Raw genomic sequence first — 24,058 nt, forward strand, 5'->3', positions numbered from 1 at the left:
CTTGGGTACTGTGGTCATCTAACTTATCACTTCTGCAATTTACAACACAGGTTTGACCTTCAAATAGGTATTTCTTGTCTCTTGGTGATTTTTTTTTTTTTTCTTTTTTTTTTTTTTTGTATAAACTTAAGCAAATTACCAGGTGATCTTGGGTCCCAATAGCATTGCTAAGTTCAGTCACTTCCTAGTAGGGCAAGCTAGAGCTTAGTGAACGTTCCTAGTAAAGCAAGCTAGAGCTTAGTGAACATTCCTAGTAGAACAAGCTAAAGCTTAGTGAACATTGGGCTTTCTAATAAAAAAATGCCACAAGATTCAGCAATTTGGACAAGAGGGTTTGACCTTCATGTCTTCTTTTTTCCTTTTGGCCAAAAAAATTTGGATTGACCTAAAAGAGATTAGATATCACAATGTAAAATGGAGGAACTGAACTAGCATACAATTTTGGGGGTTGAACTAATAATAATTTCTTCAGAGGGGGCATGGTTAGCTTTCGTTCAGGTTTCAGCTAAAATGTTATACTAAGCCACTAGGGCGACATGCTGGTAATAAAGTGATCAACAGTAGTTTTTGGATTGAACTAAAATAGATTAGATATCACAATGTAAATGGAGGAACTAAATTAGCATCCAGTTTTGGGTAATAATAATTTCTTTAGAGGGAGCATGGTAAGCTTTCACTTAGGTTTCAGCTCGGGAACCCTATGTCAATCCTTAGAAGAATTTTGGTATCTATCAGGATCTTGTAATGGAAAATCGGTCCTGTGATTTTATAGTGAAATTGTATTTTTGCTCCCTTCGGGAAATAGAGAGTAAGACGGCTGAATTTCAAGTGAAAGTGATATTTTTTTCACTTAGTTCAAAAAAGAAAGTTCGGAACTAATTGAATTTCATGTTGGTAATGTTCAATAAAAGGAGCGAGTCTCAACATTATAGCTCATTGGCTTGTAGCTGATAGATCAATAGGACTTAGGCTGATAAATTTTGTACAAATCGGAGTCTGTAATGTCATTTTCAGTTTTTCTTTATGTTTTCATAAGACTGAATGTTGACAAGGGGAAAAAGATAAATTCGATTCTCAGAATTGTGCGCTCCACAAATTAGTTTTCGTATGTATGATTAAACATGTTAGGGAAATCTGCATGTTTTGATTTCTAAATTGCGTTTTAGATTTCATTAATTTGTTTCCATTCAATTAAAATCCTAAAGGAACTATGATATGGAAATTCGATCAATTTCTCGATCTAGTGAAGCTCACTTGACTAGGCTCAATTGATCAGACGTATGTCTTGATGATTTAAAGTCTGCGGAAGAGTTTTTATTTTTTCTTTTTATTTTTTATTTTTAAGTTTTAATCACTTAAACCCTAATCCTTCCTTGCGTCAGAGTTCTTGACCATAATTATTAACAAAAACTAGGCAAGCATACATAGAGCATTCTTTTTTTTTTGATAAGTAAAAATGTATTAGAGAGCGTTCAAAAGGGGAACGCATCCCGTAGACAAATACTTAGCATTCTATGACATTGAAAATCATATCTGAGTGCATCTACATTGCTAGATTTTTTTTTCCTTTCATTCATTACCATGCATATAGATGGTGAACGACTTGTAGTGTTAAAGACGCAAATCAAAGAGTTCCAAGGATTTCAACACCACAACAAAATCCACACAACCACCAAAAATTGGACTGCCATTCAGGAGATCAAAGCACATATTAAAGAGCGGATCGTGTGAGTAGTTCATTGACTGGAAACAACAGAGTTCATCTGACGTGAGTTTAGGTTAGGGGTAACTAGATGATTTTACGGTTAGAATATGAGACCTAGGTTTGTAAACCTTCACTTAATAGTGACTTTGATTTGCCTGGACTAAGTCCCGTCACTCCCGTGTTTTCTTTCCTTTGAGGTTTTCCGCATAAAAATTTGGCATTATTTTATTTGTACTTTTTCTGCTTTATAATTTCTGCACTATGCCTATTTTTACTTGCTTCAATTTGTTATAATTTGATTTATTTTGGTTAAACTTGGCACTTATTCTGCCTTGTATTTTCTGAGCTATGCCTATTTTTACTTGCTTAGATTCGTTATAATTTGATTTATTTTGGTTAAACCTAGTTATTTAGTTTTTGAGACCTACTCACCCCCTATTAGAGCCTAGGGTATTCCTCAATAGCTACCTTTCAAACAAAAGACGGATATTTCGTTAAGATTCATAAGTATTATTCTTTTTCCAATGGAAAAATATATTTAATGAGCTTGTTTTAAATTTATGAGCCTTTCTATTCTTCTTCAACCACGACACACTTGGTTCGAACCTCAGCGGAGGCAGTGTGTGTGAATCCCAACTAGGAAAAATAAATAAATAAATCTGGAAGAATCAAAGTTTTTTAAAATTCAGAGGAAGGTTTGTTGTTAAGATTCTGATGGATAAAAGTGGGCAAGAAACCGGACTTTTTTTACAGTTTTGTTGTGATTAAAAGTTTAAAAACTTTCCTAATTGTAAAAAGTCTGAAGCATGTTTCTTTTCATAATCGAATTCCTGTTTTGGTTATGCAAGTGTGTCGTGGCTCAGTCAAGTTTCTTCTTAATGGAGCTTGGGTACTGTGGTCATCTAACTTATCACTTCTGCAATTTACAACACAGGTTTGACCTTCAAATAGGTATTTCTTGTCTCTTGGTGATTTTTTTTTTTTTTCTTTTTTTTTTTTTTTGTATAAACTTAAGCAAATTACCAGGTGATCTTGGGTCCCAATAGCATTGCTAAGTTCAGTCACTTCCTAGTAGGGCAAGCTAGAGCTTAGTGAACGTTCCTAGTAAAGCAAGCTAGAGCTTAGTGAACATTCCTAGTAGAACAAGCTAAAGCTTAGTGAACATTGGGCTTTCTAATAAAAAAATGCCACAAGATTCAGCAATTTGGACAAGAGGGTTTGACCTTCATGTCTTCTTTTTTCCTTTTGGCCAAAAAAATTTGGATTGACCTAAAAGAGATTAGATATCACAATGTAAAATGGAGGAACTGAACTAGCATACAATTTTGGGGGTTGAACTAATAATAATTTCTTCAGAGGGGGCATGGTTAGCTTTCGTTCAGGTTTCAGCTAAAATGTTATACTAAGCCACTAGGGCGACATGCTGGTAATAAAGTGATCAACAGTAGTTTTTGGATTGAACTAAAATAGATTAGATATCACAATGTAAATGGAGGAACTAAATTAGCATCCAGTTTTGGGTAATAATAATTTCTTTAGAGGGAGCATGGTAAGCTTTCACTTAGGTTTCAGCTCGGGAACCCTATGTCAATCCTTAGATGAATTTTGGTATCTATCAGGATCTTGTAATGGAAAATCGGTCCTGTGATTTTATAGTGAAATTGTATTTTTGCTCCCTTCGGGAAATAGAGAGTAAGACGGCTGAATTTCATGTGAAAGTGATATTTTTTTCACTTAGTTCAAAAAAGAAAGTTCGGAACTAATTGAATTTCATGTTGGTAATGTTCAATAAAAGGAGCGAGTCTCAACATTATAGCTCATTGGCTTGTAGCTGTTAGATCAATAGGACTTAGGCTGATAAATTTTGTACAAATCGGAGTCTGTAATGTCATTTTCAGTTTTTCTTTATGTTTTCATAAGACTGAATGTTGACAAGGGGAAAAAGATAAATTCGATTCTCAGAATTGTGCGCTCCACAAATTAGTTTTCGTATGTATGATTAAACATGTTAGGGAAATCTGCATGTTTTGATTTCTAAATTGCGTTTTAGATTTCATTAATTTGTTTCCATTCAATTAAAATCCTAAAGGAACTATGATATGGAAATTCGATCAATTTCTCGATCTAGTGAAGCTCACTTGACTAGGCTCAATTGATCAGACGTATGTCTTGATGATTTAAAGTCTGCGGAAGAGTTTTTATTTTTTCTTTTTATTTTTTATTTTTAAGTTTTAATCACTTAAACCCTAATCCTTCCTTGCGTCAGAGTTCTTGACCATAATTATTAACAAAAACTAGGCAAGCATACATAGAGCATTCTTTTTTTTTTGATAAGTAAAAATGTATTAGAGAGCGTTCAAAAGGGGAACGCATCCCGTAGACAAATACTTAGCATTCTATGACATTGAAAATCATATCTGAGTGCATCTACATTGCTAGATTTTTTTTTCCTTTCATTCATTACCATGCATATAGATGGTGAACGACTTGTAGTGTTAAAGACGCAAATCAAAGAGTTCCAAGGATTTCAACACCACAACAAAATCCACACAACCACCAAAAATTGGACTGCCATTCAGGAGATCAAAGCACATATTAAAGAGCGGATCGTGTGAGTAGTTCATTGACTGGAAACAACAGAGTTCATCTGACGTGAGTTTAGGTTAGGGGTAACTAGATGATTTTATGGTTAGAATATGAGACCTAGGTTTGTAAACCTTCACTTAATAGTGACTTTGATTTGCCTGGACTAAGTCCCGTCACTCCCGTGTTTTCTTTCCTTTGAGGTTTTCCGCATAAAAATTTGGCATTATTTTATTTGTACTTTTTCTGCTTTATAATTTCTGCACTATGCCTATTTTTACTTGCTTCAATTTGTTATAATTTGATTTATTTTGGTTAAACTTGGCACTTATTCTGCCTTGTATTTTCTGAGCTATGCCTATTTTTACTTGCTTAGATTCGTTATAATTTGATTTATTTTGGTTAAACCTAGTTATTTAGTTTTTGAGACCTACTCACCCCCTATTAGAGCCTAGGGTATTCCTCAATAGCTACCTTTCAAACAAAAGACAGATATTTCGTTAAGATTCATAAGTATTATTCTTTTTCCAATGGAAAAATATATTTAATGAGCTTGTTTTAAATTTATGAGCCTTTCTATTCTTCTTCAACCAACACCACCCCCCACCCCACCCCCCCCCCCCCCCCCCCCCCCCCCTCCTTTCTCTCTCTCTCTCCCTCCCTAGCTGGTTTGATATTATGCTTGTTTTGTTGTTCATGCTCTTGAATTTGCAATTAGTTTTGCTCTTTCGCAATTGGAAATCTCTTAGCCACTATTACGTTTGAGTAATTTGGGTTCAAAAGATTTTCTGTGGAATCCAATAATTTTATGAATTTCATTGTGCGAGGATTTTCTTTCAAACTTATCATGTGCTCTGCTATTACTTATTCTTATGTTTATACTGTTTTATGTAGACTCAGGAAGTATTTGTCTACAATTTTTTTGTCTTATAATTGAAATGGGAAACTGATGTGGATATTGAATTCAGCGGCAATATGGTTTTTCTGATTGGTCTTTTTCATTAATCTCAATAAAAGAAATAAAAGAGGTTCATGCTTTGGTGTTTTTTTAAGATAGTTGATTTAATTGCCTAGATTTAATTGCCTAGGTTCATGCTTTGGTGTTTTTCTTGCTACCAATGAGAATTTATTTCATTTGCTAGGTTTCGCAATTGCTGATTGTCAACTCCCGCAAAGTAAATGGGGTTCGTTTTGCTACATTGATTCTTTCAGTAAAGTACGTTTTCATGCTTGTATATAATAATTCAGATTTTGTGTACATGGATGGAATTATTTAGGTTTTGTTGGCTGACGGGACACGGGTACATTCTTCAGTTGTTCTGTCAAACGCAACGCCTGACAGAACTTTGGTAAGCTGGCTGCTCCTACTTACTGGGCTTGTAAGAATAGGCAAGTTTGTTATGACAATAAAATAGGAAAAGGCATATAGGAGTTAAGCCTTTCAACTTGTTCTTATAATTGGATATATTTTATTTTATTTTATCATGAGTTTTGCTTTTCTGATGCAGGAATTAGTGCCTAAAGGTGGTCTTCCTGATTTTATTCCCCATACATTTGAAAATTTGAACTACGACTCTGTAAGTTTTCTTAAAATATTACTCATAAAGTCAAAAGATGTGTTGAAACAGGAGTTTATATAGTAAGTGACTGGAATATTCTTAACGGCTTTGTTTAGCACAGTGAATTGGGAACAGCTTCTTTTACAACGTTAAACTCCATAAATATTGGGGCACCTTAGCACCTATTACGTATGGATCACATTGAATAGAGAACCAATTCTAGATTTAATCCTTAAGATTTATTAATAATAATAACATGCATTAGATGTTGCATTGCCTTTAGCAGATTGTTTTATTCAAATTGCTTTAATTCTGCTTGTAGTATTCTGAACTAGTCACTGAAAACCAATGTGTAGTTTATCATCATCGTCATCATCCTTGCCTTAATCCCATATGAACGGGGTCGGCCACATGAATTCTCTCTCTCCAACCTTTTTTATTACATGCCACTTCACCTACTATATCTAATTTTTTAAAGTTATTTTTAATAATAACCTTGTCCATGTTATTTTAGGTCACCCTCTCTGTCTCTTACAACTAGTCTTCCTTGTTTGACCGGCGTGTTTCTAGATCTCCGATGTATGTGTCCAAACCATCTAAGTCTACTCTCTATAATTTTCTCACCAATGGGTGCTACACCTAATTTTCCGCTCACACTTTCATAGTGACTCTCTCTCTTCTAGTCACTCCACTCATCCATCTTAATATTCTTATTTTTGTTACATGAAGGCATTGTTCTTGTTTCTTTTTTAAGGCCCAAAACTCCGCTCTATACAACATAGCTGGTCTAATAATGGTCTTATACTTGCCTTTTCTCTTTGTATCATTTCCCAAATGGGAAAATGCTCCAAACCAATACATTTCTGAAGCAAGGGAACAAGTAGACGGGAATTTTATTTTAGCCTATATGTTATTCTTTTATCACATAAAATTCCACTAGCTTGTTTCTATTCCGTCGAACCGGATCCAATCCTACTAGTTATATCACTATCTATCTCTATCCTTTTGTATTATCGGTCCTAGATAACGAAAGTGGTTGTTTTAAGTAGTTTTTTGGTTTTGAAGTGTTATCATTACATTATCAATGAATATGGGCTTATGGAAAACTCATGGTGCATTATCAAATAAATACAGGCTTAGCACTGATTCTTGGTGCAATCCTACGTTTATGGAAAACTCACTAGTGTCATCACGCATGGTGCCAACCATCAAAATGGTTTGACATAAATTTTTATAGCTTGGGTAATGGCAATGGGATAGCTATGTCACACCGTTAAATACATGAATCCCTTACACTCTATGTCTGATAGACAGTTGAACTTTCTTTCTGTTTTATTAAAAAAGGACTAATATCATTTTGAAATCCTCTCGCAGAAAGGTTATTCCCATTCTAATTTAACAAGTGTGCCCTATACTTCTCGATTCCACTCTGAACTTGAATATATGTTTATAAACAACTTTGGAAATCCAATGATTTTATTAAATTATTCAATTTGGTGTGCTAATGTATTCTTTAAAAGGATGGATTATATTTTTCACAAGGGAAATCAGGGGCGGTTTTCCCCTTCATTAGTACTTCGATATGTTGTAGATGGTAGCAGTTCTAACTAGTGCTGGTGAGAGGCCCTACTCAAGAGTCTTGCATTATGTGGATCTGCAAGCAAGAACTGAAATTATTATTCTTGGGAATAAATAAAATACATCACGGAAAGTTGGCCATATATAGCCAAATATAATCTGTACAATCAGAAAAAGAATAAAATTTGAATCCTATAAAATATGGGATTTTCCTAACTAAATCAGGATACTAGCTAAATGAGGATTAGTTTCTAACTAATTACAAAGTCAAAGATTTTCCCACTAATTTACAGCTGTCCCGGTTTTCCTATGAATAGAAAACTGTGACTTTCTAACACTCCCCCTCAAGCTGGTGAATAAATGTTCTCCATTCCTAGCTTGCTAATGAGTTTCTGAAATGCATGTCCGGGCAGTCCTTTCGTTAGAACATCTGCGAGTTGACCTGCTGTTGAGATATATGGAGTGCAAATTAAACCGCTATCAAGTTTTTCCTTTATAAAGTGCCGATCCACTTCCACATGTTTTGTTTGATCGTGTTGTATTGGATTGTGAGCAATGTTGATAGCCGACTTATTGTCACAATATAGCTTCATTGGTCCTTCCCACGTGATTCTGAGATCCTCCAGAATTATCTTGAGCCATAAAAGTTCACAAATTCCTAGTGCCGTTGCTCGAAACTCCGCTTTTGCACTTGACCTGGCCACCATTGGTTGTTTTTTACTCCTCCATGTCACTATATTTCCTCCCAGAAACATGCAATAGCCCGATGTCGATCTTCTATCAACCATTGATCTAGCAAAATCCGCATCTGTATATGCCTCTAAGTTCAAGCTCGTCCCTTTCTTGAATAAAATTCCCTTGCCTGGACTAGCTTTTAAGTATAGTATCCGGTATACAACTTGAAGATGTATTTCCTTAGGATTATGCATAAACTGGCTCACCACGCTAACTGCATATGCTATGTTAGGCCTAGTATGGGACAAATAAATCAGTCTTCCCACCAGGCGTTGATACATTCATTTATCCACTGATTCTTCCTTTGTACCCTCACCTAACTTATGATTGGCTTCTATTGGCATTTCGGCTGGTTTGCACCCTGTTTTTCCAGTTTCCTTGAGAAGGTCTAACATGTACTTTTGTTGTGAGATGAATATTCCTCCCCTTGACCGAGCAACCTCTATGCCCAAGAAATATTTTAGGCCTCCCAAATCCTTTATTTCAAATTCCTCTGCAAGGCGTCTCTTAAGTGCTTCCTTTTCTCTTATGTCGTTTTCAGTGACGATGATATCATCCACATATACCAGCAAGGCGGTTACTCCCCCTGAGTTTCGAGTGCTTTACGAATAGCGTGTGATCACCTTGACTTTGTTTGTAGCCCATTCCTTGCATTGCCTCTGCAAATCTCCCAAACCATGCTCTTGGTGACTGCTTTAATCCATACAATGCTTTCTTGAGCTTACATAGTTTCTCCCCTCTAGTGTCAACACCAAATCGTGGGGGCTTCTCCATATAAATTTCTTCTTCAAGATCCCCATGTAGGAAAGCATTTTTTTACGTCGAATTGATGTAAGCTCCAATCCAGGTTGGCTGCCAAAGACAACAATATCCTCACTGTATTCATCTTAGCCACTGGTGCGAATGTTTCCTGATAATCAACTCCATAGGTTTGTGTATAACCTTTCGCAACTTATCTGGCCTTATACCGTTCCAACAATCCATCTGCCTTGTACTTCACCGAGAACACCCACTTGCATCCAACTGGCTTCTTTCCTCTCTACTAACTCCCACGTCTTGTTCTGCTTAAACGCATCCATTTCCACTTTCATAGCCTGTTTCAATTCTTCCTTCCCTAGAGCCTCAGACAGTGTTTGTGGTATGGTTATAGAGTTTAGGTGGGTGAGAAAACTTCTATGTGAAGATGACAATTTTTCAAATGACACAAAATGAGACAAAGGGTGTTGTGTGCAATTTCGAGTGCCTTTCCTTACTGCAATGGGTAGGTGCAAGTCATTTTTTTCAATTACTTCAGAGGATAAATCAAGAGTAGGAAGAACTGGGACATTTGTTATACAAACCTCTGTATTTACCTCATTCTTGAGAATTGGCTTGGACACTTGGGCCTGCTTCAGTTTTGCAGTGGGACCTCTTTTCCTTGAATATTGCCGCAATGGTGTAGTGACAACAGGTTCCATCAGATTTTCAGGTTGTCTTGGAGTCTCGGGATCACGTGGTTGTTTTGGTGTTTCAGGTTGAGGCTGTTCGAGTAGCGGATCAGGTGATTCAGTAGGTAGCAAATTAGGTGAGGTTATGGGGTGGCTGTTTTGAGCAGGAAGGTCCATGAGAAATCCAAGATCACTAAAATCCTTATCTTCCCTAGTAGAAGTCTCCTCTGGAAAATAAGGGTGAAAAAAATTCTCATTTTCAACAAAGGTAACATTAGCGGAAATGAAGGTTTTACGTGACGGTGGATGATAACATTTGTATCCTTTTTGCGTTGAGGAGTACCTTATGAAGACACACTCGAGTGCTCGAGGATCAAGTTTGCTATGACTCTTGGAATGAATATGAACAAACTCAACACACCCAAATACCCGAGGAGCCAATTGGTTGTGAGAGGTAAAATCTGGAAAAAAATTTGATAACACTTCCTAGGGACTTTTAAAGTCAAAAATTCAGGATGGAGTACGGTTTATCAAGTGAGTGGATGTAAGGACAGCTTTCCCCCATAAATATTTTGGAACTTTTGTTTGGAATAGCAGTGCTCGGGTTGTTGATAAGAGATGACTATTTTTCCTTTCTGCCACTCCATTTTGTTGGGGTGTATCAATACAAGAGGATTCATGTATAATCCCTTCCTTTTGAAAGTAAGGAGATAAAACTTGATTAAAATATTCTTTTGCATTGTTAAATCTTTTTTTTTTTTTTTTAACCCCAAATTGATTTTTTATCATGTCATGAAAAATTGGAAAAAGCGTACACATATCAGATTTTTGTTTCATCAAAAAAACCCACATGACACGAGTACAATTGTCAATAAAAGCGACAAACCATCTAGCCCCTGAAATATTTGCGATTCTTGAGAGACCCTAAATATCACTATGAATTGAATAAAAAGGTAATGAAGATCTTTTATTACTCATAGGAAATGGAACACGTGTCACAATGAAGTTGACTAATATCAACACCCCTGAACAAGGAGGGAAACATGACACTCAAAACTCTAAAGGAAGGATGCCCATACTGTAAATGGTAGAGCCAAATTTGGTTTTTTATTGATGACTTGGTATCGGACAGCAAAGAAAGTGATGAATTGACCTTATTGTTCACAGTTTTATTTGGCAAATCCAGGTAGTAGAGGCCACTGCTTTCCTTAGCATGCCCAATCGTCCTCCCCGAAACTCGATCCTGAAAAACACATGTAGTAGGTAAAAAGATTAGATTGCAGTTTAGGTCTTCTGTGAGATGCTGAACAGAGACAAGGTTTGTGGTAAGCTTTGGAACTTGTAAGACATTTTTTAAAATCAATGAAGAACTTAGGTGAATATTTCCTTGACTTGCTACAGTAGCATAAGAACCATCAGCCACTATGATTTTTCTACTACTAGAACATGGGCTGTATGTGGAAAACATGTGGGACAAATGTGTCATGTGGTCGGTTGCTCCTGAATCAATGATCCAGGAGCCAAAGTGGTTGTGATCTAAGGCGCTAAGGGCATGAGAAGAAGAAAACATACCTGAAGGTGCAAATGAACACTTACCTGATGGTTTTTCCAGAGAGTTCAGCAAGGATTTAAGCCGTTCTATATCGTCTTTGTTGAATTCATTGCCACTGGAATTTTCTCGATTACTGGAACCATCATCATTAGCTTGTGTCAGATTGGCCTGCCCTTTCCATTGCCAGTTCGTTGATCCTCCACCATTTCGGGCAGAGCCTTGTGGTCTCCCGTGAAGCTTCCAACACTGCTCCTTAGTGTGTCCTGGCTTCCTGCAATAGTTGCATACAAGATTTGTCCTATTCCCATTTCTTAGATCTGGACGTCTGCTTTCGGTGTTGGCAGTGAATGGTTTTTTTGGAGTTGGTTCCTTCGGGTCTGTTGTAGTTAAAGCCGAGCCTTCCAATGGTTGAGTAATAACCATTACTCCTCTTCGACTTTCCTCAGCACGAACGATTGCAATAGTCTCGTTCAGAGACGTTAATTCCTCTTTTCCAAAAATCTGCACTCTTACTTGATCAAATTCGATATTGAGTCCCGCCAGAAAGTCATATGTTCTATCCTTCTCAATAAAATTCTTAAGAATAGCAGCATCCTCACTATCTTTCATTTTGATACTTCTATAGTAATCCATCTCTTGCCACAAATTCTTTAACAAGTTGGCATATTCAGTGACCGAGAGATTACCTTGTTTAGTGGCTGTGAGTTTAGTCTTGATCTCGTAGATTTGCGCCGAATCATTCACCTTGGAGTACGTCTATTGGATTGCCTCCCATATATCTTTGGTTGTGGTGAGAAACATGCAGGTGTTATTTCTGGCACCATTGCACTCCAAAACCAAGACATGAACATGGAGTCTGTCTCGTCCCAAGCGGCAAATTTGGGGTCTTTGGTGTCGGGTCCAGTTCCAAGGAGATGGCTAAGTTTCCCTTTCCCTTTGAGAAAAGTTCGAACAAATTGGGACCATTTCAGATAGTTCTTACCATTCAGTTGATATGCGGCTTGAATGTTCTGCAACTCACCCATGGCCTGATGGGTAGTCGTCTCCTCGGATTGACCAGTTGTTCCAGAAGAATCTGACATCATTGGTTCGCCCTTTTACAAAAAGATTGATTCCCAGGAAGAGAGCCTAAAGTTCTGATACCATGTAAGCGAGAATTGAAATTATTATTCTTGGGAATGAATAAAATACATCACGGAGAGTTGGCCATATATAGCCAAATACAATCTGTACAATCAGAAAAAGAATAAAATTTGAATCCCATAAAATATGGGATTTTCCTAACTAAATCAGGATACTAGCTAAATGAGGATTAGTTTCCAACTAATTACAAATTCAAAGATTTTCCCACTAATTTACAGCTGTCCCGGTTTTCCTATAATAGAAAAACTGTGACTTTCCAACAGGATCAAACTAAATGGAGTTTATGATAATTAAATCTGGAGAATAGGTCTTATAGACTTGCATAAAATCTGTGTTGGTGTGTTCAAAACTAGTTGCAAAGATTTTACTTTACTTCAAACTAAATTTTGGTCCCTGAATGGAAATATATAGAAGTTTGCTGATCTAGAAAGGAATTGTCAATACGTGTTCAAGCTTCTTAAGTTGCAGTGTAGATAAACTTCAGTTTTTCAAAAGTGTAGTATTTCATGAACGGTAGTTTTATTTCATGCCTACTGTGAGTTGTAGTTCTCTGCCAATCTTTGCCTACTGAAACCCAGACAAAAGTTGGGAATGTTTGGTGGACTTCTTTCCTATTATTCTTCGTCCTTAGATTAGTTCCTGAATTGGAGTTTACTTGGATTTATCTGAGTTTTTGTGAATTTATTTAATCAACAGGGAACTACTAAAATGAACTTAGCTGTTGATGCATTGCCTCAGTTCCGGTGTTGCAAGTTGAGACATCCTGATGTTGGTCCTCAACATGTCGGTACAATTCACATTGGTTCTGAGAGGTATGCTTTTTGGTTCCCCCGATTATCACTGTGTTGGTTTTAGAGTTCATTTATTCTACTGGTGTACTTCTGGCCTGGAAGCATTAACAAGCCAAATCTACCCAGAAAATTGTCTAGTTGATGCTGGGCAAAAAGCTTTTCTCTGATTCTGGTGCCAGTTATCTCAAATCTCAACTGGGGAGAGAGAGATTGTAGAATTGGTCTAATTTAGTTCAGAAGATGGTGTTGCTACATGTGGTCGCGCTATGCTTCATATCAGCTTCTAAAACTAGTTTCCATTAGTTAATTCTAGAATTAGATTTTGGAAAGGGAGGTTTTGTCAGGTGAACAAATAGATTAGAATATCAATTCTATTCCAGTTTCAAGTCAGGGTGAAACCATTGAAAGGCATAGCAGAATGGATTGTAGCCCAAATAAAACTGTTTAGGAAATGGCTCAGATGACGATATTGTTACCTGTTGGTGATAGTTTTTCCCCTAGCATTCAAGCTATCCTATCTCACTAAATCTTGTGATCATAAATTGTTTATTAGCATTAGTGGATTTCATTTGGGACTTTTGTATAGAAATGATATATGGTGGAAAGAAACCCCAAGTGCTGAATTATATCATTTGTTAAAGACCATTATCCGATGTTGCTACCCTAACTGTGGATATGGGAGGCTTGGCTGTACAGACCTAAACTTCGTCATTATTTTCATAAATTGGTGGCTCAAATGTTCTCAAACTTAGCAGACTGATTTTTTACTATTGCACCAAGTAGTAGTCCCAATTATCTTACTTGTCTAATACACTAATACTTCCTTACTTTTATTCTTGGTTTCGTGTAAGTTACCTTGGCCTGTATTCCTGGCATTCAAAATTGATGACATCCTATACCTTCTCATACATGCATTTCGCTCACTTCAGTATGGAAGAGATTGACTCAGCATGTCAAGATGCTGTAAATGGCTTACCATCACGAAGACCTATCATCGAGATGACAATTCCTTCTGTTTTGGACAAGACTATTTCTCCACCTGGTACTCAAAATGTCTTTCTTTTTGTGTCATGGAAACTGATATACTTTATTAGGCTAGATTTTTTATTCTTTATTTCTAGCATCTTTCTTCAATATTTTCTGACATTTTGAAGGAACTCTGATTTTGCATTCAGGAAAAGGAATAATATGAGTGTTGCAATTCTGATGTTATACTCTCATGCTGAAATCTTGTTTGACATCACAAAAACCTGTAATCAAGATGACATTTCCTTCTCTCTATCTTGGATAAGACTATTTTCCACCCAGTAGTCAAAAAATTAATTTTTTGATGTCTTCATGATGTGTGATCTCTCATGGGACATTGACATACTTAATAGGCTATAATTTCTTTATTCTATATTTCTTCACATTTATAAGGAACAAAGGATTATGAGGAATTATAGAACTTTGTTTTTGCATTTAGAAAATGGAACTAAAAATATTAGTTACTGGAGAAAATAAGGTGACTTGAGGCCAATTTAAGTTGTTTCTACTTAATTTAACCCTGGAAGACGCTCATTTTACATCATTGCTGACTATATCACATGGGACTCATGGACATGGTATCTGCTCATTGTGAAATGATCGTAGGTTAGCTTTATGCTAAATGTGACTTGAGAGAATCGTAAGTTCTATCCCGATGTCATTTTTGCTTGCTCAATGTTCCTTATATATTACCTTTATTTTTTTCTTTTAGTTAAACTCACTGTTCTTTTTCTTTTCTATTTGCCCACTGAATCTCCATATAGACACTAGTTTTAAACTGTAATGGTCTACTAAGCTTTATCTATGAGTATTCTTTTTCCCAGGTAAGCACGTGATCAACTTATTCATTCAATACACACCCTACAAACCCTCCGATGGCAGCTGGGAAGATCCTTCTTACAGAGTGAGTGGGTTTTTAGAGTGTACTCCGAAGCTTGGGTAGTATATGAAGCATTTAGATTTTGCAGTTGGTTATTGCTAACTCGATACTTATTAGCAGTTTTTTTGTGGAGCTTACACTAAATCCATTCTTGAAAATATCATAAATTATATAATTGTGCAGGCACCACAACTTTGCTCTTTGGAACCAAACAATTGATGACTAATAGATGGACTTTTTGTAGGAATCATTCGCCCAAAGATGTTTTACGCTGATTGATGAGTATGCCCCTGGCTTCAGCTCGTCAATTATTGGCTATGACATGTTGACTCCACCGGACCTTGAAAGGGAATTTAGTCTGACAGGTATTATCTGTACTTTCTAGTGTCATGCCTTTGCATATGATTGGAACTGAACAGTCAACCTTTGAAAGGCACTAGCAATTTAAGAGAAATTATTACATTGTCCCGGCCAATAATAGACTGCCATGCAAGCAAAAAAATTAATAAAGCTGACACATTTACTTGTATGGCAGCAGGGACGGAGCCAGAAAATTGTGCGCGCCGGAGGGGGGGTTGCAATATTGTAATTTTATAATAATTCCAATGGGGGTGGTAGTGTAATTTTGTAGGTATATATATCAAAAATGTAAATTAATAAGGTATATTACTAAAAAAAATTAAAATCAGACTGACTTGTGAATGGTTCCGTCCCTGTGTGGCAGTCTGTTATTGGCCGGGACCATGTAACAATTTCTCAGCAATTTAAAGGAAAAACAGAGGGGAGCAGGGCAGGAGATTTCCTTTTTCAAATGATGCAACTATATTCTCATTGTATCTATATAGGTTTATATGATATCCGAGTATGAAATGTGTATCAATAATTGGGGTCAATTTACCGTGGCAAGTTGGGTTGCCAATATCCTTTTAGTTGGCATCAAAGATTTTGCCATGTCAATGTAGGAAATGTTTAGGACCTATCAATCTTATGGTGGTTCCTATTGTTTTTGGTGTTACTGAAAAAAGTGTGTGTGTGTGTTGTGAAAAGCACATATCTACAACTTTTAAGAATTTAAAGTGTGTGTGTGTGTGTGTTGTGAAAAGCACATATCTACAACTTTTAAGAATTTAGGTTTCCCGGGATTTTGTTAATTTCTTCCAAAATATGGAAGATAGTTTCAGTACATATGCACTCAATTATATCCCAGTTTGAGTTTATTTTGTCTAGGCTGGATTCTCAAAACAACGAGGGCATATGGAAGATCTTCGAATGATGTCTTTCACTTTGAAATTCCTTGTTTAGAAGTTGCTGCAGTGTTTATATTTGTGAAGTACACCTGCCTCCGAATAATAGATTGGACAAGAGAGAAATGATGTTTGCAGGACTTCGCACCTTGCTAGCCCTATGAAGCTTAGTATTCTCTAGGAACTAACAGGTCTACTGGCCGTTCAATTTGCGAAAGTTGGATAACCCTGAATTTTTTTCGACAGGTGGGAATATCTTTCATGGCGCTATGAGATTAGATTCTCTGTTCCTCTTGCGACCTGTGAAAGGATGGTACTTCTCACAACATATAAATGTTCTGTTAGAAAAATTTTTGAACGATTTTTTCCACTTCTAGTCTCGTATCTTGGCTGCTGTACTACTTTCCCTTTGTTTTTATTTCAATTTTGGAATGCAGGTCAAGTTATAGGTGTTGGCTAACGGGATTGTATTTATGCGGTAGTGGCACCCATCCTGGAGGTGGTGTGATGGGGGGGCCGGGGCGTAATGCTGCAGGTATTGTCCTGGAAGATTTTAAGTCGCGGAATTGACGCTTGGCTACCACACATTATGTTAGTGATCGAGCACAGTTTCTCCAATGATCTAAACATTTTGTCTTTTTTTTTTTCCTTCTTATTTTGCCATTTGAATCTAGTTGTTTTTGTATCTTAATAAAGCAAGTGGTAATTGACATCAGATTTTTAGTGTGCCTTTGTATTTTCTTGGGTATGTAACAGTCTCTCTATATTCATGAAGGGTCTGAATAATCTTCTAGCCAAAGTTAATAGGTAGAGAAGCAATTTGAGTTTATAGTACTGCCCATCAGCCTGCCTTCTAGTCGTTGGTTCGGTTTATCGACTTAAATTTATACCGGCCAGGGCTGGCCGGTCTTTTATTCCCTATTTCTGAGCCTACCTTCTGAGTTCGGTTCGGTTCTGACCGAGAATTGAGATTTTAAAACCTGGTCCATTTGCAGTAGGTGCCCAGCGTTTGATACCTTTTTTCCAATTTTTTTCGGAGCATAGTTCTCTCTAGTGCAAAAAAACGCTCGTGATTTGCACAAAGGGTATTAGATGGTTCTTAAAATGCTCTATCAACCAGCTTGTATTAAATACACCAAACAGTGGTTCATAAAAATAAATTGCTATGGATATATGCAATTCTAGAAAAACTGTCTCTTTAATATATCAAATTTAGGGTTGAATCAAGCCGAGTCAAGTTGATTATTTTACCTGTTTAAGCTCGAACTCAGTCGCTCACTCGAGCTCAAGTTCAAATACAAGTTTTTAGGCAAAATCAATGTTTAAACTCAACACTTGCTACCCTTTTAATCATGCATTAATATCCAAACTCACAGAACCTTAAAACACACACACACACACACACACAAAATACCATACCATCAAACCCAGTATAAAGCAGTTCTCAAAACAGCTGACAATCTGTTGGTCTCAACAACTTCTTGTAACAAAGTCAAACTGAAACCTCATACGAGAAAAATCAATATCCGAAACATTTGGTCAAAATGATCTATTCAGCTACATTGTGTCAATCATTGACTCAAGATGCAATTTTTGTTTTTCTTGCATGGATGCATCACACCACCATCATCATTGTAAAGGTCAAGTGCACTATAGCTGAAAGATGCTCAAACAGCCACCATTATCATTGTGAAGGACGGTGAACATCGGTATAGACTTGGAGGTTCCAATGAGCATTCTGTATGTTTGGGCATCTAAGCAAAATTAGTCGAAGATAAAAAGACATGATGATGCACAACCAGCTAATATATAAGCTAATGAGAAATTCAAAGGGCAATTTAGTCAATATCCATAGCCTTCTCCTTTCCATTGTTTCTGCTTGACCATAGCTTGATAGTCCGATCATGTGAAACGGTTGCAATATACTGTCCATCTGCGACCAAATAACAATTAATCACGATAGTGGACTGCTAAACTCAAATGGAGATGATTTGTACAAGAAAAGATGAGAGTCTATAGATTAACATTTTTTATTGAACAAAGTTAAGAAAATAGTCGACAACTGTTGTGCTTTGAATGATGATGAAAGATTATGGCATTATTTTCCAAAAAGGAAAAGCTTTTATTCAATTTCAAAGGCACAAAATGAACTTACAAGCAAGGATATTGAATCATACAAATTCAGGAAAACATAGCGTAAGGATTAAGAATCCATGTTATAATCACCATTTCTACTTGATCACCCAAATCAAAATTTTTGCATATAGAGTGCATACTGGCCTAGATGCCAATAGTTAATATCATTATTACTGTTGCTGCTTCTACTACTATTCATTCTGTTTCTTGAAATGTTTCTGGCACAAAAGTCATATTTTCTAATTATGTAAAATACTTTAATTTAGGGGTTTTTCCTGATGAATACTTCAATTTAGTGTTAGTGTCCCCATGCAACGTTTTCAAGCAGCATCACAGACATTAAGAACTTGGCATCAGTACCACTTATTAACCATTATCATTTCAAATGCTTTCCTCAGACCTTCTAAAGAGCAAAAAGCTCGATTTTAGAAGCAAAGCCACCTCTGGCTAAGAAAAAAAAATGGATATGGGTAAGGAAGAGGGAAGTAAGGTAAAAGTGTAAAGTTCAGTTTTCACCAGATGTGGAATTGGACGAAGATGGAGAGGAATTACTCCTTGAATAGAAACAAAATTTTCCTTTCAGTCTAATATATATATATATATATTTCTCAGTAAGTCATTTTAACAAATGATGAATAGGAATAATCTACGTTTTCTTCTCAACTATGTCCTCAAGAGTAAGAAAATGAAAGGTTTCCCGCTTCTTTCAATCAAAGTTCACTATATTTGCTTCAAAAGGTCGTGCACATAATGCACATGTTTTCACAATTTTAAATGTCATCATGTCTGTAAATTACCTTAAGGCTTAAACCCTTAGATGAGAGAATTTTGTAATATATCCCTACAAGATTACAATATTTTCAACTTATACCCACACTTTATGTACCTTTTTTTTACATACATGAGCCCAACTCTTGGGGACAACGCTAGAAAAATGTCCACATATCCTAAATTTAGCATATCAAGAAAATGACACACAAACACACTGGCACACAACACTCATTAGCATGGGTTGTCTCCATGAAGACAAAATCCATGGTACATTAAAACACCTACTATGGGCAAAAAAAGTTTTTCTCATATAGTATTATTCCATTTAGGAAATTAAATATGATATTGAATTGTATATTGCAGATATTTCATGTAACAGGAAGTTTTTATTGAAAACACAGCACGATTCTCAAAGTAGGAATATGAAGCGATAGATTGCAATACATCAAGGTACTCTAAACATGCCAACTATTCTGTTTCAGAAACAATGCCTAAAACTGAACATAGCAGGCCTCAATACATTAATTATGGTGTAGTTAATTATGGTGTATCTTCATAAGCATATAAAATGGTAAAACATGGTAGTTAATATTTAAAACAGAATAACTCATATACATACACATGCAAACACATCTATCAGACTTTTACGACATACTTGGGTTCTTCAAAGCTAAAGAAACTCACCTCCTACAACGTCTAATGATGTTACTTTTGCTTCATGACCAGATAGCGTCTTCACAGGCTTAAAGTCTCTGGATGACCATACCTGACACAGATAAACAGAAGACTTACACCTGAACAACATGCACTGATATATTCAAAGATCCAATTTCTAGAATACAGTTAAGGTAGCAGAGATAATTATTACCTTAGCAGACATATCATATGAAGCAGTTACCAGAAAATAGCCCTCTTGAGGCTCAAATTTGACTTGAGAAATAAGATTCGAGTGAGCAGGTATGGTGTACAAAGATTTCTTCTTCCTTAAATCCCAAATTCGACAAGTATTGTCTTCACCACCAGTGGCTAAATGATAGCCATTGGGAGAAAAATCAATACCAAGAACCTGAAAAAGAAACCACATTAACATTATTTCAGTGGACAGTTTCATTCCAACTCCCCAAGGAATATATATATTTTTTAAAATGATATTGTAACAAAGTATGGAGTCCCACCGGCTTGACATGACCTTCAAATGCAAGAATACTTCTCCCAGACCGAAGATCCCATACACGAGCAAGTGCATCCAGTCCACAGGATGCTGCTAAAGATCCATCATAATGAAAACATAACCCATATATACTTCTACTGTGACCTTCTTGGAGAAGCAACTCTACACCAGTATCTATATCCCATAATCTCCAAGTCTTGTCAAAGCTGGTAGTGCCAAAGTACTTCCCTGATGGATGAAAGGCAATACGAGCTAGACGATCCAAATGGCCCTCAAACGTTCTTAGAAGAGACCCTTCGCTGTTCCATAACCTTGCTGTGCAATCAGCAGATGCAGTTGCTATAAAGTTATCTATAGGAGAAAATGCAACATCAGTTGCACGTTCTGTGTGTCCCTTTAAAGTAGAAACCTTTTTGACTTGAGGCATGCTCCATAACTTGGCAACTCCATTTAAAGCACTAACCCGAAAGAAAAAAGAAAAAAAAAAGGAATACAACCCCTGACAGTTAGTGCAATTAGTAACAAACTCTTTTTAAACCATAATAACTGCAAATTCCTATCACTCGTAAAGAGGAGTGGGGAAAGATAGAATAGAGCGACAAAGTGGATTCGTATCTATCTACAGAGGAGGAGTGAGTGAGTGAGAGTGAGAGAGAGAGAGAGAGAGAGAGAGAGTACCACGTAGCAAGCATTTTTCCATCGTGTGAAAAGGAACATCCTGAAAGTGGCCGATCATCTCCAATTTCACTGCAATCAAGGACCAAGCTTCCTGCCTGCTTCAAAGCCCAATCAATCTCTGCATCCATATCTTCATCTGGATCATCCCTTTTCCTCCTAGCACGCTGAAGACGTAAAGCTGCCCTCACAATAGAATACTTGGCAATGTCTAATCGAGCTTCTAAAAGAGCTTGTGAGCCTTCAGTATAAAATGGATACTGGACCATTTCATCATCAGCTACTTCTGTTGTTGTTGCAGAAGCTGCAGCTTCCTCCTCCTCATGAGCTTTCATAAGCCTCTCCAATTGCCCTTCAGCATCCAGCTTTGCCATAAGCATCCGCAAACGGTCCCGTCTTTCCATCTCCCTTTCTCCAAAGAGAGTTATTGGTTCACCAAGCTTCTGGAGACGAGCCCGCACAGCCATGTCATTAGTAGGCACCGCAAGAGCAGCAGCACGTCGCTTCATCAGAAGTTCTTGCATGGCTTTCTCATGCTGCTCCTTGATCAGTTTGCTCTCTTCTGAGATCTCATATTCTGCAGCTGAATCTGCAGCAGTCCTATTGATGCCCGAGTCGTCATGGTCAGAATCTGTATCATCATCCCCAGCCTCGCCATTTTGTGGTGGGGGTGGCCTAAGGATAGGTGGACGGACAGGGAGAGGTGCCAAAGCTCGGGGAATCGAGGAAGGAACTATAGGTATTGGGGCAATAGGAGGCACAATTACAGGTGTGATTAATGGTGTAATGACAGTTTGAACCGGTTGAGGTGGAATTGGGTCAATTGCAGATACCACATTCTGCCCATTAGTGACTGCAACTGCAGGCTCTGCAAGTGAGGTTGAGACAGAATTTTCCTCATCTACCTCCATGATGCCTGAACATCGAATACTCAAAAAATTATTAAAGTTCACAAAGGTGAATTGAGACTATTCATCTACTACTTTTCTTCAGCAAATGGAATTTCTCATAAATGATCCTAAAAAAAATCACCCCGTAAAAACTACACATTGTCACAAAATGTGAAGAATGAATTCAAAGCCAAACCACCAGAATATACTTGTATAACAAAGGGTTAGTCAAACAATTACTAAATCAAAATTAAGGGAAGCAGAAAACAATCAAAAGACACTCACTAAAATTGGAAAGCAGAACTCTAAAGATCTTGAGTCAAAGAGCAGACCTATGATTTAGAAATTACTCTTTTTTAATGATTTCCAAAACCAAAGACATAATCTGCTTAGGTCAGTAAAACTACATTACGAAACAACAAATTTATCATCATCACTTTTCAACTTTAAAAAATAAGAACTATTGATGGTAAAACTATAAATTTACACTTAACGCCATCCGACTAAAATTCCTGACAGGAGAGGTCAATGTAATTTTTGAATAGGCAAGACTCGTGTAATTAGAACGGATGGTAATTTAATAATGAAGAATATCAATGGTTCACCAACTTTTAGACAATAACATTGGTTCTTCAGAAATTTGTGTAATTACAAGTTTGTTAGCATAAATTCAGTATCCTTTACGTATTAAATTAGATGAGGACACTCCATCGTGCTGACTGCTCATTAAGTTGAATAGATTTACTAGCTTAGATTATCAAGATAATTTGAAGGACAGACTAATCATAAGATCTCAGGATCCTTTTTCCATACTTAAAAATCAGTTGCTCCAATTCCTAGTAGTTCTTATAAGTTAAGGGTTTGTACAGTGGAGTGAGTGATGTTAGTTCATTTGCCAAGTTTAAGATTTGTTCAATTATTGTTAATACTATAAGTTGTCTCTAAAAAGCATAATCTCCTTTATAAGTTGAATGGATTTTCATACCACGAGTTGATAGAGGGAGAGAGACAACAACAGCCTTATATGCACCAAAAATAGCAAAATCACATTATAAGTCTTTAATTGATGGGAATCAGAAATAAACAAGCTTGAAAGGGACTGAATCAACCCGTCTAAATATCATATAATGCCTAGAGATGAACCATCACTACTACTACTTCCAAAAGAGGAATGCTCAAATCAGCCATTGAAAAACTCACACATTATAATCTGAGAAATCAAAAGAACTCAAACTTGATAATCTGAATTAATAATTGTAGTATAGACTAACAAGTTAAACAAAATCCAATCGCAACAAAACAGACATATATGATATATATACATATATATATATATATATATATATATATATGTGTATATACACACGAAATTAGAACAACATATAGACGGAGAGAGTGAATGAGTAAAAGTTGAAGAGAGCATACCTTAGAGAGAGAGAGAGAGCGCAGTGGCACGGTGGAAAGAGGGGAATTTAGGGCTATGATTACGAATCCAACTATCCAAGTGTATCATACCCATCGATCTTAGACTTCATTCAAGGCTTCAAGCCAATATCAAGAGAACAGATCAGATGAGAGAGAATATGGGCTGCTGTGATCGTCAATTGATTGGGGGCTCTTGACGTTGCTATGGTCGTCGTGTGCTTGAGAAGTGGTGGTTTGTCCGGCGACGGTTGTGAGATGGAGAGAAGAGAGAGAGGCGTTTTCTGATAGAAAAGACGCAGATGAGAGGTTATTATATTTGTATAGATGGGCTTCACAGTTTGGGCTTGCCTTTGGGCTGTCTTAAATTCTTAATTTGTTTGAGTCCATTATATGTTTGGGCCTTATATTAAGTGGATCTCATGTAAAACTAATTAATTCATTGTATTTTTCTGGACTTTATATAAATGAATATCATATGTAAACTAAATAGATTTTCACTTATTAATTAATCTATGAATTTATATATATATATATATATATATATGTATGTATGTATGGGATTATTACAAATAAATGGTGCTAATGACTCATATTTATTATTTAATGAAGTTAAAGTCTCATAGTTTCAAAAAAATAAAATTGGCCAAAATATTGACATGGATATAGAGAAACACTGTTTACCCTCAATGGTATCACTTTTTGTGAAGGGAGATACCACTTTTTGTGCATCAGGTTTCACTTTTATTTTGGGTATAGAGGATCACTTT

At 36.5% G+C, this 24,058-nt stretch overlaps 2 protein-coding genes across 3 annotated transcripts in view; one reads left to right on the forward strand and one right to left on the reverse strand.

The window, feature by feature from the left end:
• Positions 1-16,938, forward strand: part of LOC132266705 (uncharacterized) — a 33,327-nt gene extending 16,389 nt beyond the window's left edge. Inside the window, exons 8-16 of one of the 2 annotated variants that reach the window (XM_059767678.1) lie at positions 5,431-5,463; positions 5,566-5,637; positions 5,797-5,865; positions 12,979-13,094; positions 14,003-14,115; positions 14,924-15,003; positions 15,224-15,344; positions 16,470-16,536; positions 16,661-16,938. In XM_059767678.1, coding sequence (XP_059623661.1) covers positions 5,431-5,463; positions 5,566-5,637; positions 5,797-5,865; positions 12,979-13,094; positions 14,003-14,115; positions 14,924-15,003; positions 15,224-15,344; positions 16,470-16,536; positions 16,661-16,793 — 804 coding nt within the window. In that variant the 3' untranslated portion in view covers positions 16,794-16,938. Of the gene's footprint in view, positions 1-5,430; positions 5,473-5,565; positions 5,638-5,796; positions 5,866-12,978; positions 13,095-14,002; positions 14,116-14,923; positions 15,004-15,223; positions 15,345-16,469; positions 16,537-16,660 lie in introns of both variants that reach the window. The other variant, XM_059767677.1, reaches the window with a different exon arrangement.
• Positions 16,939-17,656: 718 nt separating this feature from the next.
• Positions 17,657-23,583, reverse strand: LOC132266704 (U4/U6 small nuclear ribonucleoprotein PRP4-like protein). The gene is made up of 6 exons (XM_059767676.1): positions 23,292-23,583; positions 20,980-21,892; positions 20,306-20,759; positions 19,999-20,196; positions 19,815-19,896; positions 17,657-18,156 (listed from the first exon to the last, which is right to left on the reverse strand). Exons 2-6 carry the CDS (start codon positions 21,885-21,887, stop codon positions 18,062-18,064), a joined length of 1,737 nt encoding a protein of 578 aa, XP_059623659.1. The 5' UTR covers positions 21,888-21,892; positions 23,292-23,583; the 3' UTR covers positions 17,657-18,061.
• Between the last annotated feature and the right edge of the window lie 475 nt (positions 23,584-24,058).

This window comes from Cornus florida, unplaced genomic scaffold, assembly GCF_030987335.1.
Source record: "Cornus florida cultivar Cherokee Brave unplaced genomic scaffold, ASM3098733v1 CherokeeBrave_3.0.0_Hap2_Chr07, whole genome shotgun sequence".
Lineage (NCBI taxonomy): Eukaryota > Viridiplantae > Streptophyta > Magnoliopsida > Cornales > Cornaceae > Cornus > Cornus florida.

What these genes read in the sequence shown, in the direction of transcription:
- LOC132266704 (XM_059767676.1), bottom strand. Translation starts at nt 21,887, where the DNA reads ATGGAGGTAGATGAGGAAAATTCTGTCTCAACCTCACTTGCAGAGCCT. An exon ending in GGAAAAATGCTTGCTACGTG is followed by an intron (nt 20,760 to 20,979) that starts GTACTCTCTCTC and finishes CTTTCGGGTTAG; the next exon opens with TGCTTTAAATGGAGTTGCCA. An exon ending in TTGAAGGTCATGTCAAGCCG is followed by an intron (nt 20,197 to 20,305) that starts GTGGGACTCCAT and finishes TTTCTTTTTCAG; the next exon opens with GTTCTTGGTATTGATTTTTC.